General features: G+C 40.4%; 1 protein-coding gene across 1 annotated transcript in view; it reads left to right on the top strand.

Moving 5' to 3' along the window:
- Window positions 1–289: 289 nt before the first annotated feature.
- The window catches only part of RagA-B (Ras-related GTP binding A/B), a 23647-nt gene continuing 2574 nt past the window's right edge, over window positions 290–21362 (top strand). The window contains exons 1-8 of the mRNA XM_080277069.1: window positions 290–371; window positions 7989–8088; window positions 9193–9259; window positions 10372–10475; window positions 14614–14732; window positions 15583–15678; window positions 19094–19308; window positions 20974–21089. Coding sequence (XP_080133195.1) covers window positions 360–371; window positions 7989–8088; window positions 9193–9259; window positions 10372–10475; window positions 14614–14732; window positions 15583–15678; window positions 19094–19308; window positions 20974–21089 — 829 coding nt within the window. The 5' untranslated portion in view covers window positions 290–359. The remainder of the gene's footprint in view (window positions 372–7988; window positions 8089–9192; window positions 9260–10371; window positions 10476–14613; window positions 14733–15582; window positions 15679–19093; window positions 19309–20973; window positions 21090–21362) is intronic.

Consider the following 21362-nt stretch of genomic DNA (forward strand, 5'->3'; position numbering starts at 1 on the left):
TGTTTAATATATGTGGTGTTATGTTACATGTGATAGTCAAAGTGTACCCCATTTAATGGAAAGTAGGCAAGTATCCCTTTATATGTAAATAATCTTTGTATAGTCTTGGTTTTCGGTGGTGTAATATTATAAGCTTGGGTTTCTTTTTACTTTGTTATAATACGTAAATAAGCCAATATGCTAAATAGTAAAAAGAAAAGACTCTTCTTTCAAAGTGTAGAATTCGAAAATAGGACTGAAAGAAAAGGAAATAAGTGAAGACTAGATATTGAGTTGAATTTGTTCCGACTGTAAACACAGCCACGGGGGTGGATCCTGCGTAATTATTTCGTCGTCTTAATCAGCCCAGCGGAAACAAAATGAAGAAAAAGGTTTGCACTGCAGCAGGACTTTACGAGTTTTCTTAAAGCAGAAATGTGAACAAGTTGGCTACCGTAGTTATAACAAACACCATGCAATCCTCATGCCGACTCTACTCAATTTCTTCTACATCAAAGCCTTTTAAGCATTATAGATCTTACCTTCTTAAGCTGTTCTAAAATCCACTTCTGTAGTACTCACTGTTACTCACAGATATCCGTCTGGAAGAGGCTTACTCCTGTGACTCTGCTCATTAGCCTCGTCTCTATTCAAACGGCTATGCGTGGTGGATATTTGTGCATTATAACAGCACTTGTCTATTTTTATTAAAAAAATTGAGCTGTGTCGACATATATCACCCACTCTGGTAATCCGTTTCAGTTGTTGACCCCTCTGTAACTGTATCTTGGTTCTTACAATCCACTTCATCTCGCTTTGTTCATCAGCACATTGCACAGCAAGTTCTTATTTCATGAGCGATTATTTTACTCTTATATTCATTTGGTAAATGCCTGTAGTAACATCAGTCATGTGAAAAAACAAAAGGTCATTCTTTACTAAATGGGGGCAGCAATTCCACAATCTCAAGGTAAGTAATTTTGGTACATAAGCAACACAGATAGTTAACTCTTCCATTGTGACTGCAAGAAGTGCTTGGAAAAAGGTAAAATATATATACCCGTCTTGGTGTATTTAAGGAAGCGGCCAGATTGCCTGCGGCAGTGTTTATCGACGCTCTGCCTGACTGGCCGTGTTGTTTACCATCGTTCCGACTGGACACGTCAGTGTATCCCGTGTCAAAGCAATGGGAAACTTAATCATGTAACCAAACCTAACCTAATCCAACCTAACCTCACTTGCATTTGACAGCCAGCTCTCATATCTAAAAATGTGCTTTAGGAATGTTAAATATGTCCGACTGCTGACAGAATTGGTGAAATATGTTCACATTCTAAATCCCCATGTATAACTTGAGGTAAGTTTATAAAAATCCCCAGTAGCTGTAGTAATCCAGTAATAATAAGCTGCCAAATAGATGGTGCAGTGCATTTTTACTCTTGCTTTTTTGCCCTTATTAATGGTTTGATTGTGCTAGAGTAACACCCATGGACCTTTTATGTGACTTTTCTGATCCCCGTGTGATCCACCAAGAAGGAAATTACAGGATGTTAAGGTGAAGAGAGCAAGCTGGTCTGTGAGAAGTGTCGTCAACACTGCTAGGCAATACCTGGCTGCTTGTAGTGTGGTGTGACCTTATCTGGATAATCTGGATTTATGCCAACTCAACTCCCTTGCTGAATCCATCAACCCCAACACCTGGTAGGCCTGACTGAACACATGGCTGGGGCAAGAGGTAGAGGCGGCCAGAACACAAGTGAGGTACGAAGGTCAGATGTGTCACCCCAAGGCAAAACTAAAGTCAGATTTCCTTGTGGCACCTGCCAAGATGAAATTGGTAATGTTGACTCCTTAGAATGTGATTGTTGCAAAGTATGGACCCATACACGAAAAGATTGTAGTGGGCTCCCTTACAAAGTTTTCAAAACAATCCATGACTTTCAAAACGTTGGTGTATCATACATATGTACTACAGGTAGAACTCAAGACAAAGCTAATAACAACAGTCCACAGACTTTGACCCATCTTTTTGTTACTGTGAAAGGGTTGGCTAACACTGTCAACATTTTACGTCAACAAGTCAGAGCACTGCAAGAAGCCCCTAAATTTCACTCCCCTGATCCACCCTATTCTCAATCCAATTCCTACATCAACATTCCAGGTCTTCCTGAGATAGGCAGATTGTATATGAGGAGGCCAAAGAGATAAGAGGGAGGGAGAAAAGAGTAAACTCTGTTGTGATTAGGTGACTATCCACAAGACGCTCAGAGCAAATTCAGTGATGTGCTATTATAGCTGCTATTTTCCCTGGGGCGAATAAAGTGCTCCATGAAATTGTCCCAGTAATTCATACCGGTAACTTGATTAGAGCCATAATATTAAATCTAACCCTCAAGAGAGCCCTACTTGAGGCTTCAAAGAAACTGAAGAGCTCTCCTCTCACTACTGTAGTGTATACTGTCCATCCAAAGGGACCTCACATACAGAGATGAGAAATACAACAGTGCAGACACCATAAAACAAACAAACATCAGAAACTAGACCCTGACTAATATCGAGCCATCACCTATCACTGGTACAACTGTCACCTCAGACACGCAAACCAGGGAACCAACTATGGAAGGTGCAACTGGTGGGGTGGACCCAGCTGCTGGCATGGAAGATGATGGGGGATGCCCCCATCGTAATGTACCGGTAGCATGTCCAAGTGTGACTGACGCCAGTGCCACTGGCAATGATACTGTTGGCCATGCACAAAGGGGTACCGGTACTAGTCCAAATACTAGAGCTGCCAGACAAACAAAAAACTAAGTCCACATCCCCTGCCCCATGCAGAGACACTCAAACATTTTAGTTTGTTTAACTTTGCCTTGAAGAATGTTAACAGTTTAACAGACAAAATTTTTTATGTTTGTGAAACCTGTCTTAAAGAGGATATTGATATTTTTTGTGTAACAGAGACATGGCTTCAACCAGTTATAAATTATTCTGTTGTTAGTATTAAAGGATACAAACTCTTCCTTAATGACTTTATATCATCATCCATCATCCAGTCCTATGTTGCCCCATGAGAACATAGGAGCCCAGGGCTAGGCAAGTTGGTCCTGACATTTAAGATGAGAGTCACCAGCCTCATTCATCCCTGAGTGGCATTACGTGAGCAATAAACCCCAACCACTCCTTGGGTATAAACCTGCCCAGGCTCAATCTGACTGGAGCACCTTAATTACCCACTAAACCACCAGGCGCCAGACTTTATGTCAACTAGACCAAAATATGCAGTGTATGTTTAAGTACAGTAATACCCTGATATACAATACCCCGGCTTAACGATGGTGGTAGAAATACCTCCATACACCGCCTGATGATGGCCAAACCCTGGTTTAACGATGTTTTTTTTTTTTACCAATTTTGATGATATTTTTGACTAAAATTGTGTGTTTAGGTTGATTTATAAAGTTTTTAGACTTAGGTTAATGTGTTTTAGCCATAGGTGGGGTGAACATTGTCATTTTGAGATACAGTTTACTAAGTTTGATTTTTCCAGACTTATATTTGATGATCTTCAGATTTTATTTGTTGGCTTTAGTGAGTTATTCACAGGTGTTAGGGTTGGGTTAGCTTCTGTTACAGCTGTTAGGCCATTTAGATTGACTGTAAACTTGTTTTTGGGCTCATTTGGATGGGTTTTGGACTTGGTTTGGGAAGAAACCCAAGGCTGAAAAACACATCCCATTACTTTACATGTTAAAACTACCCTGATATACAATGCCCTGCCTAACGATGGGTTTTTACCTAACCAATTGCATCGCTTAACTGGGGTGTACCTGTATTAAGAATTACATCAAAGTCTGTGATCTACCAGAGGGATCCCCCCAATGCACTTGCTGTCCATCTACTGTCCCATAATCTTTATTTCCTATTCATGACGAAAACTTGGCCTTGATCAACTGGATCTTTTTGTTTAGGTAAGGAGCTTATTATTCTGGAAGACTTCAATCTTCCATCAATATGCTGGGTAGATCAGATTGTTGATCTGTGTACCATGGGAACTAATGCTCTTTTCCTTGACCTTTTCAGTACTCTGGAACTACACCAACATATCAATGAATCTACTTTCATATCATCTGGTAATACCTTGGACCATGACCTTACCACTGATGAAGAAGACATAATAGTAAATGTCACGACTCTACCCCCGTATCCTCATTGTGGTCATACTCTCATCATATTTAGCTGCCTTTAACAGTATTTCTACCCCCGGAATGTAACTCTATGAACGACTCTTTGATAGCTAAATTGGCCCAAAGGTAAATACAGTATACCGGGATTAGACAAGCCCTGTCATTATACGATTCGGACTTTGAGTTCATGGATCTAAGCACAGATGAATTTTTTTTTTTTTTTTTTTTTTTTTTTTATGCGAGGAAGAAGGAACCAAAGGCCATGAGCCCGCAGTAACAGTTCCCTCCAAGAGAAAAACAAAATACAATAGAGAGCCAAATTCAAGATCCGATCATTTTGAGATGCCTGGAAACACTGCGTTTGAAAGACTGGAGATCATAGGCAGGAGGAAATACAGACAGAGGGAGACAGTTCCAGAGCTGACCTGTTGCATGAATGAAAGACTGGGAGTAACGGTTAACTCTTGCATTAAAGAGTTGGACAGAAAAGGGATGAGAGTTTGCTGCCAGACGGGTGCTACGCGCCCGTCGTAGAGGTGGAGGAATGCAAGCAGACAGTTCAGAGGAGCAGTGACCATTAAAGTAGCGATAGAAAAGAGATAAAGATGCAACAGTGCGGCGAAGAGACAGAGGTTGAAGGGAGTCAGTAAGAGGAGGAGAGTTAATGAGACGAAAAGCCTTTGACTCCACCCTACTGAGAAGAGCTGCATGTGGGGAGCCTCCCCACACATGAGAGCTGATCATCTGATACAAATATTCATAGGCTTTTCCTGCAGACCATACCCTCTAGGAAACAGACAAACTCTCTCCCACCGTGGTACAAAAAATTACCCCAAAGCCAGACCAAACTAAGATCTAAAATATGGCATGAATACAAAACTTCAAGAACTCAGTATGGTTGCAGATCCTATCTGACTTTATAAAAACTTTATCTCTTAAGTCCAATAAACTCCCAACTTAGGACATCAGTTATTTCTACCCAACTCATTTATGAAGAACACCTCATATCATTGCATCAGATTAAACCCAAGATATTCGTCTTTTATATGCGAAAGGAGAAAACAGCTTGACCCAAAGTTGAACCCCTACTTGTAAACAATGAACTAACTTATGACCCCATGACTATGGCCAACAAGTTTGTAGAATCATTTACATCAGTATTCCTAGTCAAGGAAAACTGCACAATCCAAGCTGCACCAGTTATGTGATGACTCTATCTCCACTATAAACCTTACTGTTACCCATGTGGAAAAGCTATTGAAGTCCCTGAAAGTGGACTGTGCTATGGGAACAGGCAACCTTCATCGCTTGCATCTCGACTCTCAAAGAGTGTGCTTCAGTCCTATCTTACCCCTTTTACCTTTTCAGGGAATCACTCTCTACTGGTGCCCTGTCCTCTTCTTGGAAAATTTTGCTTATCACCCGCATCTGCAAAAAAAAAGACCTAGAACAGACCTCCTCAACTACAGGCCCATGAGTCTAACACCTATTCCATGCAAGTCTCTAGAATGTATAATCTGTAAGACACTGTACAACTTTGTAGATCATCTTCTGTCTGAACCAGTAAGTCGGGAACAGACCAGCTCCTTTTCACCAACAACTCTATGACATACTGGTACGACCAAGGCCACACTGTTGATTTAATATTGTTTGCCTTTATTAAAGCTTTTGATACAGTCGACATTCAGACCCTAGTGAACAAACTTGTTTCAGTTGGAATATCTGGTAGCCTACTTGAATGGATTAGAAGCTTTCTCAATGGTAGCTCAATGAAAGTTTCCCTAAATGGAGTCTAAAGCTTGTCCAAACCAGTTCTTAGTGGAGTTCCCAAGGGTCGGTGCTGGGACCCTTGTTGTTCTTGATCTTTGTTAATTATATTGGAGCCAATCTAACCTGTAAATACATATTTGTTGATAACCTAAAACTCTATCTTAACCACTCACTAAAATTGAACATTGCCTCTGATCTTCTCCAAGTGAACATCAATATTCTGTTAGACACAGCTGCCTCATGGGGTCTAAACTTTGCACTGAATTATTGCGCCCATCTGAGGTTCTCCAGAGCTCGATGTAATGTCTTACATGATGGTGTCTGTTTCCTAAATGGTACCTGAATCCAACCCTTCATTTGTCACAAAGACCTCGGTGTCAAAGTTGACACACAGCTGAAATTTCATATGCACATTAGGGATGTGGTTTCTAAAGCCAGGGGTGTTGCTACTATTTTTCGTAAATCCACAATATCCTGATCTCCTAAGTTTATGACTTCCCATCTTATCTCTGACATTTGTCCCTTCATAGACTTTGCTTCCCCAGTTTGAAATCTTGGCTTCGTGGGTGACCCTAAGCTACTGGAATCAGCTTAACACAGATGGATCAAGCAAGTCCCGGGGCTTTCAGAACTCCCATATGTGGACAGGCTAAAAAATTTGAATCTATTTTTAATCAGAGGCAGACTACTTAGGTGCAACATGATCCTGTGCTATAAAATATTCCATGGTCTTCTCCCATAAAACCCACTGATGTTTTCCACTTAGCCCTGCACCAAGGGACTCAAGGTCATAGGTTCAAAATCCATGCACAACACCCAGGTTGAGGCCCGTAAAAGATTCTTCAGCTGTCGTGTTACATGCTACTGGAACTCACTACCATCAGATGTAGTTGAAGTACCAACCCATTCTCAGTTCAAATCTAAACTTTCAGTTACTCTTGCCAATGAACTCTTCACCATTTAATCGCCCATATACTGTACTTATTACTTACATTCGTGCCACTCATTTTGAACCATCTGCTGCTAAATTTTATGTTAAAATATTGTAAAAAATTTAGCACAACATATTGCGGGATATACCAAACTGGTCAGTTTGATAATTATCATTAGAACTTTTGCCTTATATCATCTGACTGGAGTATACTCACAGTTTCTTGGGCCGTGCATCTTCCCTCAGCTGTCTGATTGCTGGAAGGTCATGGCCCTACCAGGTGAGTAAACCAGGTGAGGTGAGAAAGACTTACTTCAGTAGAAAATGTAGAAAGGATGCGCCCATTTGGTAAAGAATTATATACCATAATAAATATTATTTAAATGGATTGAAATAATTGCATTTCAGGAAATGACCATCAGCTTGACACTATTTTTGCTTGATTTGGATATTACTGAAGGTGCTAATGAGGAATAATAATGTTTGATATAAATTTTCATGAATTTCATTAAATTTTTAAAATTCAGTGCCAAGGGAAATTAGCTTTGTAAGGGGATTATAACATAATAGCACTGCATGTGTATATTATAGTACTAATATCTTCAGATAATCACAGTTACGGTAACTATTTATGGTACTTGAGTCTGATATTTGCAGCTATTTACGGTTAACTGTATACTGTACAGTCGTCAGGGCACTGTATTATATTTGTCTGACCTTGAGTATATACAGGGTGGTTAGTCATTGAAATATTATTTTAGTTTAGTTTGACAAATGCAGAATTATCTTATACAGTTTATGTTAACAAAAAAGTTAGAATTTCTGAGAGTGAGGACTGTATCCTAATTAATCTGAGATGAGGTCCTATAATACTTCATGTCTATCTGTCTTTTCTATCTGTCTGTTTATTGCCAGATGCCTTAATCCCATAAGGGGTGGCCACAAACAAATCGCCTCCATGTTGCCCTGTCCCCCGCCATTTCATTGCCCTGCTCCCAGCTCACACCCCCCTCTATCATATACCTCTCCACTCCATCCCTCCATCTCATCCTTGGCCTCCCCCTCCTTACTACATGTACAATATAAAATTTTGTGCAAAGTGCCTATCTCTTATCATTTCTCAGGTGCTGTTGATGGGCAAAAGTGGTTCTGGGAAGACCAGCATGCGGTCCATTATATTTGCAAACTATATTGCCAGAGACACTAGCCGACTTGGAGCTACAAGTAAGTTTTCACGGATACTCCTGGCATGTAATGGTCCCCATCAACAGTTGTAGACTGTTCATTTACCCTTAAATATTCTTAATTACATAAAGATGGGATGATATGCAATTGGCTTTTTTTTTTTTTTTTTTCCAGTATTGTATTAAGGTGAAATGTCTGCCATCCAGTTGTTTGGACAGAAACACAGTAGTCTCTCTCTAATTAAAACTAGCTTATTGTATAGCAAATGTATTCTGGACACCTTATATGTATACTGGACACCTTATTTTTGTACATGAATGACTGGTTGAGTGTGTTGCCATGAAATCTGAAGGCATGAAGGCTTCCCTCCCCTCCACCTCCTCCTGTAATCCAGGAAACTGTTTACTACAATTGGGTTGTAATCATAATCCAGCAAATAGATTCCAGGTGGTGTAGTAGGTTAAGGCACCCCAACCATATGTGGTCCAAGAAGATTTATGTATGAGGAGTGGTTGGGATTTGTTGTTCAGGTAATGTGGCCTAGTTGTGAAAAACTGTTCATTCTTGTCTTGAGTCCTCCATTCCTAAATAAGGGACAATAAATTATTAGACATTCAGTGATGATGATGGTGTGTGTGTGTGTGTGTGTGTGTGTGTGTGTGTGTGTGTGTGTGTGCTTGTGGATTTTGCCCTTGAAATAGAGTTGAGATTCAAGAGGCTTAAATAATGAATAAATTACTGTCTCACAGAACTGAGCAGTCATTTCATGAAATGATATATTTGGTTCTGTGTAATGTGAAAAGAAAGTGAAAGTGAACCACGTACTCCTTTGGAAATCATCTTCTGCTACGTCTCACCAGGCAGGTATGGGCCACGTAATTGACCTATGTATGACGCCCATGTACTTGTTGTGGTGTAATAAGTTATGTTATCTGTATGCTTCCTCTTTGCAACTTCCGGATTTGCCCACTGCAGTTTAAGTGGGAAAAAGGGTTCAGTTTTTAGGGATAAACATTTCTTCTCTTTTGGATTTTTCATTAAAAAAAAAAAATATTTATGGTAACTTAGTTTAGGTTGCTGTACATATGATTGCACATGTGTTTTTATAACTTATTGCTATTAACTACCAATCTGTCATTGCAGATGATGTGGAGCACTCTCATGTTAGATTCCTCGGCAACTTGGTCCTCAATCTCTGGGACTGTGGTGGGTAAGTCACTGCCTCCCAAAACTTACATCATTACAAAGTTGCCCTTGCATATATCTGTCTATCTGTCTGTATCTGTCTATCTGTCTATAGCCAGGTGCCATAAACCCTTAAGGGGTGGCTGTTTGACTTTGGGGTAGCCAGTTGCTTTACGGAGAGGGGCGCTAACCCTCAGCAAACCCGCTTGTTGACGTGTAGGGAACCCATATGGGTTGGTTGTATGGTTACCACCCAGCATTGTAAATGGTTTCCTGGCTTACAGAAAACCATCAGGCTTGTCACTCAATGTAAAGCTACCTGCAAAGGAAAGGAGAGTAATAAGTGACAGGAAAGGTGGGAGTAATAGGAAGAGTGGAGGGCACATACAGAAAAAGAGTGATAAAAACAAAGGAAGAAGCAGGCAGCACAACATCAGGTGAGTGGATGATGGTTGCCACTATCTGCCTATATATAATCTGTAATTTTGTTTTATTTTTTCCCGCAGGAAACAGTCATGTGGGCTTCTGGTCTTTGGTTCCTTCTTCCTAACATTGGGGGGGGAAAAAAAAAAAAAAAATTAACCATGTATAAACACAGATACCCAAATATGTATCCCAACTCTCATCTCCACCCATTCATTCAGTCTCTTTAAAGCACTGATCATAATCTGGTAATGGTAATTTATCTCTGGTATAGTATGTTAATAATGATGGTTACGATACTGATTAGAGTAACTAAAAGTAGAAAATGCTCAGAGAGCGCAGATCTCCGCCAATGCCATTGCCATTAAAAGGGATCCAGATCTGGATCCGCACCAAAATTTAATCAATTCTTTCTTGGTCCATGGCCCACCCTTCCACAAAATTTCATTGAAATTCATAGAGAACCTTTGGAGATATTGTGTGGGATACTCCGGATCTGGATCCTCCCTATAATTTAATCATTTGTTCATTGGCCCATGGCCAACCCTTCCACAAATTTCATCAAAGTCCATTCATAACTTTATGAGTAATCTTGCTAACAGACAGACAGACAGACAGACAGTAAACAAACCAGTGCAGGGTGGAGGTAAATACCTGTATATGTGCTTGGCTGTGTATTAGTATAATATGCTGTTATGTTGTCTCTGCCTGCAGACAGGAAGCCTTCATGGAAAACTACTTCGTCTCCCAACGTGACAACATCTTCAGGAACGTGGAAGTGCTCATATATGTGTTTGATGTTGAGAGCCGAGAATTAGGTTAGTTCTTAGCTAACTTTTTTCGTCTAATTATATATTTACAGGATTGAATCATGCATGTAATGTCCCACCCAGTATTACTATTTTATCATACATTTCTTTAAATTTAATAGTGGTTTTGTTTCACAAAGCTGCATCTGGTAGCTGGTTTCAAAGAGGCAATTCCTCTTGTCATAGAACTATTCATACTTCATTACATCTTTATCACCTTTTGGGTATCAGTTCTTAATAGCACAGATGACATGCTGTGCTGTGCTACAAGTAACTGCAGAGATTTATGCATAACAGCTTGAATGGTGGCTTGTGTTTATATCTTTGGACTTGGCTCTAAGAAAGTGGAGCATACAGATTATGATAGTGCAAATGAATATGTAGCCTAGTGGTGAACCATCTGTTTTCTCTTGGCAGAGTGAGACCTAAGGTCCATTGTAGTGATAGCTAATTGTTATCAGTTCTGTATGAACTACAGTGTTATATATGGTATACTGTTCTGATGACTGACTGTGAACAAATGTAGCCTAATGTAATACCGTATTAAGTTCTATCTATGTATCTGTCTATTGCCAGACGCCATAATCCCGCACGGGGTGGCCATTTGACTTTGAGTTATTTGTTTTACAGGGAGGGGCACTAACCCTCCACCAACCCACTTGACACGTAGGGAGCACATATGGTTTGGTTATATGGTTACCACCCAGCATTGTAAATGGTTTCTTGACTTACAGGAAACCATTTGGCTTATCACTCAATGTAAAGCCACCTGTAACAGAAAGAAAAGCATTAAGTAGTGACAGGAAAGATGGGAGAAATAGGAAGAGAGGAGGGCAAGCACAGAAAAAGAATGATAAAGGCTAAGGAAGAAGTAGGCAGCACTACATCAAGTGAGTGGATGATGGTCACCACCACCTACCGTATTAAGTTCTATCTATCTATTGCCAGACGCCTCAATCCCGTTTGGGGTGGCCACAAACAAATCGCCTCCAAGTCGCCCTGTCCCCCGCCATTTCACTACCCTGCTCCCAACTCACACCCCCCTCTCTCATATACCTCTCCACCCCATCCCTCCATCACATCCTCGGTCTCCCCCTCCCTCTTCCACCCTCCACCTCGCTCACATACACTCTCTTCGTCAGTCTTTCACCCTCCATCCTCACCACATGGCCAAACCACCTCAGTGTGTTCCTCACAACGCTTCCTATCACATCCACATCAACACCACAACGCTCCTTTATATCCTCATTCGTCAGCCTGTCTCTCCACGTGACTCCACAAGCTCCTCTTAAATAACTCATTTCCACTGCTCTCACTCTTGACTTGTGTCCTTCCAACAACGTCCAAGCTTCACTTCCGTACGTTAGAGTTGGTATCACAATACTGTCATGTAGTAACTTTTTTACTTCCATGCTCACTTCCCTGTTTCTTATCACTGCTTTCAAGGAACCAGCAACCTTTCTTCCCTGCTGTACCCTTTCAAGCACTTCACCACTCAAACCTCCATCCTTACTCATCACACTACCCAAATACTTAAACGTACTCACATTTTCCAATTCCTCACCATCCAACCTCGCTATACATTCACTGACTTCACCTCTCTCCAAAGACCATCACTTTACTCTTCCCTACATTCACCTTTAGGTTCCGTTTCTTACACTCTCTCAAACTCATCCACCAAGCCTTGCAGCTCCCCTTCATCTTCACTCAACAACACAGTATCATCTGCAAACAACAGTACAGGAGTTTCCAAACACTATCCTCTCTCACCAGGGCCACTCCAGCATCCACTACCCTACCTTGTACCTCTTTTATTACCCCATCCATGTACAGATTGAACAACCATGGAGACATGACACATCCGTTTCAAACCAACTTTCAAAGAGAAAAATTCACTTAGTTCACCATCCACACGCACTGCAGCCTTAGCACCATCATACATACTCTTCACAGCATTCAACAACTTCCCATCTACTCCATATATTCTTAACACTTTCCACAATCCTTGTCTATCCACCCTGTCATATGCTTTCATGGATTAGGAGAAAGCCGCATACAACTTCTTTCCCTTCTCTAGAAACTTTTCCACTAAAGATCTAAGAATGAATATCTGATCTACACAACCTCTTCCCTTCCTAAAGCCTCCCTGTTCTTCTCCAACTAATTTCTCTGTTCTTTCTCTAACTCTGTCTATAAGTATCCTACCATACACTTTTCCTATTATACTAAGAAGACAAATGCCCCTATGATTACCACACACTTCTTTTTCCCCTTTTCCTTTGTACAAGGGAATAATTATACCTGACTTCCAATCCTCCGGGACTCTACCTTCCTCCCAGGCCAATCTGCACATCTTCCACATCCATTCTACTACTATCTCTCCCCCATGCTTCAGCATCTCACCACACACTCCATCAATTCCTGGGGCTTTCCCGATTTAACTTTCTTCATTGCTTCCCACAACCTCTATCCTACTGATTTCTACCTGTCTTCTCACCTCCCTCCTTCTCCCAGCCATTCCCAGCCACTTATACTCGCATTACTTCCATCCTCTACGTTCAACAATTCCTTAAAGTGTTCTCTCCATCTGCTCACTTTTTCTCCCTTCTCCACTAGTAATCTACCATGTTTATCTTTCACTCCCCTGCTAACTTCACTTCCACCCTGTCTTACTCTTTTCACTTCTCTCCAGAACGTTTTCTTACAGTCCCTCCACTTTACCTCAAATTCCTTCCAAATTCCTGATCCACTCTCTTCTTACTCTCTCTTACTAATCTTTTCACCTCTCTCTTCCTTTCCACATATAACTCTCTCTTCTGCCTCTCAACTTCTTCCACGCCCTATTTCTCATCCATTCATTGTATGCTTTCTTCTTTTGTGCCACAGCTTCTGTTTCACCTCTTCAGTCCACCACGCTGTTCCTTGCACCCCCCTCCGTCTTCTCTTCCTTCCACACACCACATCACATGCTGCACATATTTCTTCTGTAAATATCTTACACACACCTTCCACGTCTCCCATCTGCTCCAATTCATATTTGCCCAATCGTTCCTCCACTTCTCTCTTATACTCTGCCTTTTTCTCATCCTCTTGTAACCTTTCCACTCTCCTTGCAACTACTCCTTCCTCTCGTCTTTCCCTTCTTCTATTCCTCCATCTTACTTGCATCCTAATTCTGGCCACCACCAAGTAGTGGTCAGAAAGGCCACTCCCCCAACCTCTGTAAACTCTTGCATCCAATATACATCTTCGCATCCTTTCATCCACACACACATAATCAATCATTGCCTTCCTTTCATTCAGTTCACCACCCACCCTTCTCATCACTCGCCATGTATACCTGTGGATCATTTTATGCCTGAAGAGGGTATTGGCTATTACCAACCCCTCCCAGCACAGATGTCCACTAACGCACTCCCATTCTCATCTATCTCAGCAGGCACACCCACTCACCAACTATTCCATCCACCTTCACATTACCAACTTTACCATTCATATCACCGATCAAAAACACTCTCTCATTCCTTCCAAACTTTTCCATGCACACTTCCACATTTGTCCAGAACTCTTCTCTCACTCTTCTAGCACGATCTTGCGTTGGGCGCATACACACACACAATCGCCCACATTTGTATTCCAACTTTCAACTTTACCCACACAATCCTTGACCCAACTGATCCATACTGTCTTATGCTCTTCTTCCATCTTTTACTCACAACTATACACACTCCTTCCTTTGCCCTCTCATTCTCATCTACTCCTGCACATATACCCCATCCATACTCCCATTCTCTCACACTTTCTCCTCTCCATTTTGTTTCAGTTATTCCACATACATCCACTTTCGCATCCTCAAGCACCTGGACAATCTCTCTCTCTTTCACCTCATCATTCGCTCCTCTTACATTCCATGTACACATTACCAAGTCCTTTGTCCGGTCCTGGGTCGTCAACGTTTGGTCAGTCCTTGTCCGAGGCTTCTTGTTTGTTTTTTTAGTTAGTTGTTTTCCGGGGAGGGGCACTAACCCTCCGCCAACCCTTTTAGTCGCCTTTTACGACAAGCAGGGATACTGGGGGAGTATTCTTGAAAACCCCCCTACCCCCAGGGGTTGAAAGTGTTAAATTTTTGGTCTTCTCTTTGCACCAGAGCGAGACATGCATTACTACCAGAGCTGTCTGGAGGCCATCTTACAAAACTCACCAGAGGCACGAGTCTTTTGCCTTATTCACAAGATGGATCTGGTGCAGGATGACCAGAGAGATATTGTGAGTAAAATCCCCTACTGTTGCTCTAGCTCTGGTGTATTCTGTATACAGATATGAAAGTTCATGTCTTTTGTTTATTGGATCTATTTAGGTCATTATAGAAAAATTTTGGGTAATATCTGTGAAGGTGTGTGCCAGAAATCAGACTGAGTGGTGAAGTTAGTTTGGTGAAGTAAATACAGATATAGAGAAACACTTAACAGTAGAATGTAATGTACATTATCTGTGGACAGATTATATAGAAATAGAGGTACATCACTTTGTAATGTTGAAGAGATAGGATCTGCAGTTGTTAGGGAAAAAGAGTTGATCAGTTTGTGAGTAAGTGAGCTACTGTATATTTTTGTGTATGGCAGCAAGAAGGAAATCCCAGTTGCTTAACATATCCTGTGTTCTAACAACTGCAATAGTGTAATGCATTCAGTCTCATGTGGTAGTTAATGGGGCTGCCATATTCCCATATCAATTCAAGGAAGATTCGTTTCAAATCCTTTATTTTACACCCTTTAATCAGGTACAGGGTAAGTATGTATAAGCCATAGGAAATATGCAGGTTGTATTCCTTTTTTGTGCATAATGATTTAAATTTGCTCCTCCAACTTTAGCCTACTTGTCAATGTGTCATTAATCATGAAATGTACAGTTTGTTTCTACTGATAATTGAGAAAAAGACATCTGTGCATTTAGAAAATGTTTATTGCCAGGCCCATAGCACAGTGTAGTGTACTTTTGTTGTAGTTATTCTAAGTAGCTGCTGTTTGTTTTTTACACAGTTGCGAACATTTTATAAAAAATATTGTACTGTGCTGTAAGCTCTGAACAGTTCCATATTTTTTCATGCCTCTTTCAGATCTTCCATGAGAGAGAAGAAGATCTAAAGAGATTATCAAAGCCCCTTGAATGTGTGTGCTTCAGGACTTCCATATGGGATGAAACTTTGTACAAGGTGAGACAACATCCAGTATTGTAGGTGATACTGAACTATTTTTTTTTTTTTTTTTTTTTTTAATGGTACATTTGATACACTGATTCCTTGGTTATCGCTTATATTTGGTACCAAGCATGGCATATGATAATGAGTTCATGCGATAAACAGTACAGTATACAGAACCTTTTGGATTTTTCCTAATTGGTTTCTGGCACCCCAAGTTCAAACCCATATTTCCACTTTTACGACAGTTTAGACCCACTAAATACATACATAACATACTGTTATGGTAAGTACCAGAAACCTACATAAGCATGGTCAGGTTAAAGTGATAAAAACATATAGTTAGAGAGAAAATTTAATCTCCTGCAGGGCACACGTACCTCAGTGAACCGTCAACCAGCCACTCACTGTACCCCTGACTATAGATTTGTTTAGGTAAATGTACAGTTTAGTTTAAGCAGCGGAAAGACCTTACCACTTCACTTCTTATTCTTAAAGTTTTTTTTTTTTGTTATTATATTTATGGTGGTAAACGATCGCCACAGCGGTGGTAAACGATATTTACAGTTCCCAACGGTGCCGAAGACAGACAGATACCATCTTGTGGTGTGCTGAAGACAGCCCTCCTCTTGGAACACCATTTTTGGCACAAAATTGCCCTTATCAGTGCTGATTTATCCAGACGACCTACATTTTTGTAACAAAGCAATTGAATTTATCCTGACTTAATCTAACCTATTTTATGCAAACCTGATCAGATGTATTCTAATCTAATTTAACCCCTTTTTTATATAATCATATTTTCCTTGTTTATTGATGGATTCACCTCATATTTGAAAATGCACTTTTGTACACATTCAGAAAGTCACTGAATCATCAATTCAGATGTTGGTTAAATTTTCTGTTAATATTTAAGAAGTAGTCTTTTGTCTCGTAGAAGATTACACCAAAATTCATTTGGTTTTCCATTTCAGCTTGTTTACATTAGGTACTGTTGGTTTGGTTAGGCTAGATTGGGTTAGGTTATTGTTGACTAATGTTAGTTTAGACAGGGATAGGTTAGGTTAAATTTGGTTGTGTTAGGTTAGGTTGTGTGGTTAGGTAAGGTTATTTATGGTTGGGTTAGAGTACAGTATATTGTTCTGTCAGGTTAGACAGGATAAATAAGTAAAGTTAGGCTTGTAATAATAAACTTCAGTAGATTTGAGTAGGTTTTAGAAAGTCTGCCATTTGTATCATTATCGTATCGTTTCATTTATAAAGGCTCCAGCATGCTTGCATTTGTCGGCTTTTACGCTTGACAAACAAACATGAGTGAATTGGAATGAATGTTGATACTAAGAAAAGACAAAATCAGTACAAAAATCACTTACCATCCATCCATCCATCCGTCATCCAATCCTGTGTTGCCCCATGAGGAGTGTAGGAGCCCAGGGCTAGGCAAGTTGATCCTGACATTTAAGATGTAAGTGACCAACCTCACTCATCCCTGAGTGGCATTACGTGAGCAATAAACCCCAACCACCCCATCGATGTAAGCCTTCACCGGCTTAATCTGATTGGAGCATCATAATTACCTGCTAAACCACCGGGTGCCATAATATGGTCATATGGTTACCACCCAGCATACTAAATGGTTTCCTGGTGTACAGGAAACCATTTTGCTTGTCACTTAGTGTAGTCATCCATCATTTACCACCATAAAAATTATTAGAATGAAAGAAAAGCATTCAGGAGCTGAATGCTAATTGCCCGCCAGAATATGCTGTTGGCCAAGTCCAAGATTTTGGCTATATCAGGATACCCTGAAGGTTCTATGTTGATACCTCAAGCTGTTCATGAGATATAATGATGCTGAAGGCGGGCGATAAAAACTAGTTGCCCTTTGTCAGCCATTTTGGTGACCTTGACCTTGACCCTGAGTGCATAGTTTTGAACTCATTCAAGATTTGGCCATATCTTGATAATAAGAAGGTTTCATGTTGATAGCTCAAGCCATTCAAGAGATATAATGGTGCTTAACCCTGAGTGCCCATTTTCAAACTTGTCCAAGATTTTGGCCATATCTTGATACCCTAAAGGTTTCGTGTTGATAGCTCAAGCTGTTCATGAGATATAATGGGAACACACACACACACACACACACACACACACACACACACACACACACACACACACAGGCAAAAACATTATCCCTTCTCATTCTAAAGGCGGGCAATAATAAGATAGGAAACAATGAAGGAGAAGATGTAGTAAATTGCTAAGGCATTTCTGGTGCTTAAACTAATGTGAGGAAGTCTGTGACCTTTAGTGGCAGGTTTGGTTGTAGCAAAATCAGGTCACACCAACATCAGTTGTATACCTCGCCTGTGCTTTTAAAATTAAGTGTTTTATCTATAATATTATTGTGTTATGTACTTAAAAGCACAAAGAACAAAAATACAATTTGTATAACTGAAAATATAAACACTTATTTGGCTCCGATAATTTCTGTTCGCGAATTCGGGGTGTGGGGAACTCTTAATGAAACTCACCTTCCAGCCATGATTGTGTAGGGCTGTAGGCCAATGGAAAACAGGCTTTCATGACTTAAAGGTCCTGGCCAGTGAAAACAGCTCACTGGTGTGATATCATGGGCTCATATGCGTGGTCACTGCATGTGTGAGTACATAAGTTTGTGAGTTGAGGTCATCCCTGTTTGCTCGTTGGACAGTGGATGTTGTCATAGGCTTGTTAATCAGGCCAGTGGACAGTGCATGATGTTGTGGGCTGATGATCTGGGCCAGTATGCATGAGGTGTGTGTAAGAGTGCAGATGTTTGTGAGTCAGGCTTGGCCCATCTCATCCATGTGATAACAATGTTTTTGAGCTGAAAAATGTTCTACAGTGGCAGTAGTGCAGATTTTCATCTCATAGTGATGACAAAAACCATGTTAATGAAGTACATGATAACCAAGGGATTACTGTATAGCTCTGGTAATTCATTACAAAGATCTTTTCATAGGAAAGTTGAAATGGGCATGGAAGGAGTACAGCAGAAGCAGCATTGTTAGTATGTTTAATTACTGATTACTGTATAAAGATTTAACTACTGTATAGGAAAGTTGATCTTGTAGGAAAGTTGATCCCATAGGAAGGTTGATACTGGCTAGGAAGGAGTAAAGCAGAAGCAGCATTGTGAACATATTTATTTACTGATTATAAATATTTTCATGTAGTAAAGTTCATACCAGCTTGGAATAAATAGAAGAGAAGCAGCAATGAAAACATATTTATTTACTGATTATAGTCATCTTTCTATAGGAAGGTTAATACTTAATCATCACATTCAGCTCATAATCTTTTCATTTTTCTTATTTCAGATATTTTCATTTTTCTTATTTCAGATATTTAACCTTACCATTTCAGTGCTTATACATTTCTCCTTTAGGCATGGTCAAGTATTGTATACGAGCTGATCCCAAACGTGAAGGAGCTAGAACAAAATCTTAAGGATTTTGCCAATATCATAGATGCTGATGAAGTGTTGTTATTTGAACGAGCCACCTTCCTTGTCATCTCACACTATTGCACCCGTCCTCACAGAGATGTCAACCGCTTTGAAAAAGTCTCAAACATTATTAAGCAGTTCAAGCTTTCTTGCAGGTGAGTTTAAGCCTTTGAAGATTCGTTGTAGGTGGTATGCACCTCTGCTTGTTTTAGTATTTTCCAGGTGGGATGAACCTTTAAAAAAGATCAGAAAATAAAAGGCCAGGATTGTGCAAAATTGTCATTTCTAAAAGAAAGTTAATCAGACATACAAAACTCAAGACCTGTTCATTTTAAGATGTCAGGGTATGTTGCATTGAAAATACTTGAGGTCAGAGACTGAATGAGGCAGACAGTTCAGAGTTGACAATTTATGTAAATGAACTGACAATGGGGGCGCTTACCATTCACTCAGGGCTGCACCCAGGAGACAACCCTTTCCTTTCTTCCTTCCTTCTTTCCTTCCTTCCTCCTGTTTTTCTTTCCTTCATTCTCTCCTCTTGCTTCTGTCTACGGTTGACTCCACACTGAGTGACAAGCCAGATGGTTTCCTGTACACCAGGAACCCATTTACTGCTCTGGATGGTAACCATATGACCAAATTATGATGCCTGCTGGTTTAGTGGGTAATTAAGGCGCCCCAATCAGAGTGGCTTGGGCAGGTTTATATCCAAGGGGTGGTTGGGGTTTATTGTTCACGTAATGCCACTCAGGGATGAGTGAGGCTGGTCACTTTCATTTTAAATGTCAGGACCAATATGCCTAGCCATGGGCTTCTATCCTCCTTATGGGGCAGCACAGGATTAGATGATGAATGAATGAAAATGAAAACCGACAACAACAGTCAAATCATTTACAGTGTTAGAAATTTGAATGGAAAGATGGTGTTTCTTGTGATGTACATTTCCAGAGCAGCTGGAATGTACATCATCCACACTGAATATATGCTAGGGTTAGCTCATTTAGTAGTGGTTTAATGGTACTGTTAGGGGTAGCTTGTATGACATGTCGGTGGGTCTGATGGATTGCCAGTAAAGTCTGCTTTTCTTAAACACATATCATCAAATTGTTCCCTGTTGAAACAGGATTAAACTTGCATCTTTCCAGAGAGCATGTAAATTCAATAATTACTTGACCACTGTCTCCCATGTAAAGATTCATTTAAGGTAAAATTGCTCGTAGATCCTCTGGTGCTGTTATAATGCTAATGGGATGTGAAGAAGCCTTCCTATATCATAAATAAAGTATTTGCTGGAAGAATAATTGTGTTAGGTGGGGGCACTCACCATCCACTCATTAGATGTAGTGCTGCTTTGGGTGTCTGCCCTTTCCTCTCTTCCGTCCTTCCTTTTCTGTCTTTCTTTCCTTTGTTCTTTCCTCTCCGGGTGACTTTACTCTCCTTCTTCTGTCTTTCTTTCCTTCATTCTTTCCTCTTCTTCCTATGGGGAACTCTGCACTGAGTGACAAACCAAATGGTTTCCTGTGCACCAGGAAACCATTTACTATGCTGGGTGGTAACCATATAACCAAATTATGGTGGCTGGTGGTTTAGTGGGTAATTAAGGTGTTCCAATCAGATTGAACCTGTGGAGGTTTATGTTTGGGTTTATTGCTCATGTATTGCCACTCAGGGATGAGTGAGGCTGGTCACTATCATCTTAAATGTCAGGACCATCTTGCCTAGCCCCGGGCTCCTACGCTTCTCATGGGGCAGCTTAGGATTGGGTAATGGGTGGATGGATGGATAATTATTTTAAAGGTTGACCTTTCCCTTTTTTGCAGCAAACTAGCAGCCCACTTTCAGAGTATGGAGGTGCGTAATGCAAACTTTGCTGCATTCATTGACACATTCACTTCGAACACTTACTGTATGGTCATCATGTCAGACGCCTCCATACGTAAGTTATTCTCTTTTTCGTGTGTGTTATTACTGTACATACAAACTGCGTCATGATTTATTACCACAGTTACTGACCTCATGCTCTTAGAATAATTCTGGCAGCAGAGGTCGTGTGTCAGTATAACCATTTTTTTTTTTTTTTTAATGGCACATTTAATTTCTTTAGTTTATATTTGCATGAGACAGGGGTCACAACTGCAGTAGGGTACTTGCAGTGTTTTCAGATGTGGGCAAAAATAAATTATTGAAAATAAACAGCAGTGGCAACCTA

The sequence above is a fragment of the Coenobita brevimanus genome, chromosome 68 (assembly GCF_032717465.1).
Source record: "Coenobita brevimanus isolate Jiangsu-jjx chromosome 68, ASM3271746v2, whole genome shotgun sequence".
Lineage (NCBI taxonomy): Eukaryota > Metazoa > Arthropoda > Malacostraca > Decapoda > Coenobitidae > Coenobita > Coenobita brevimanus.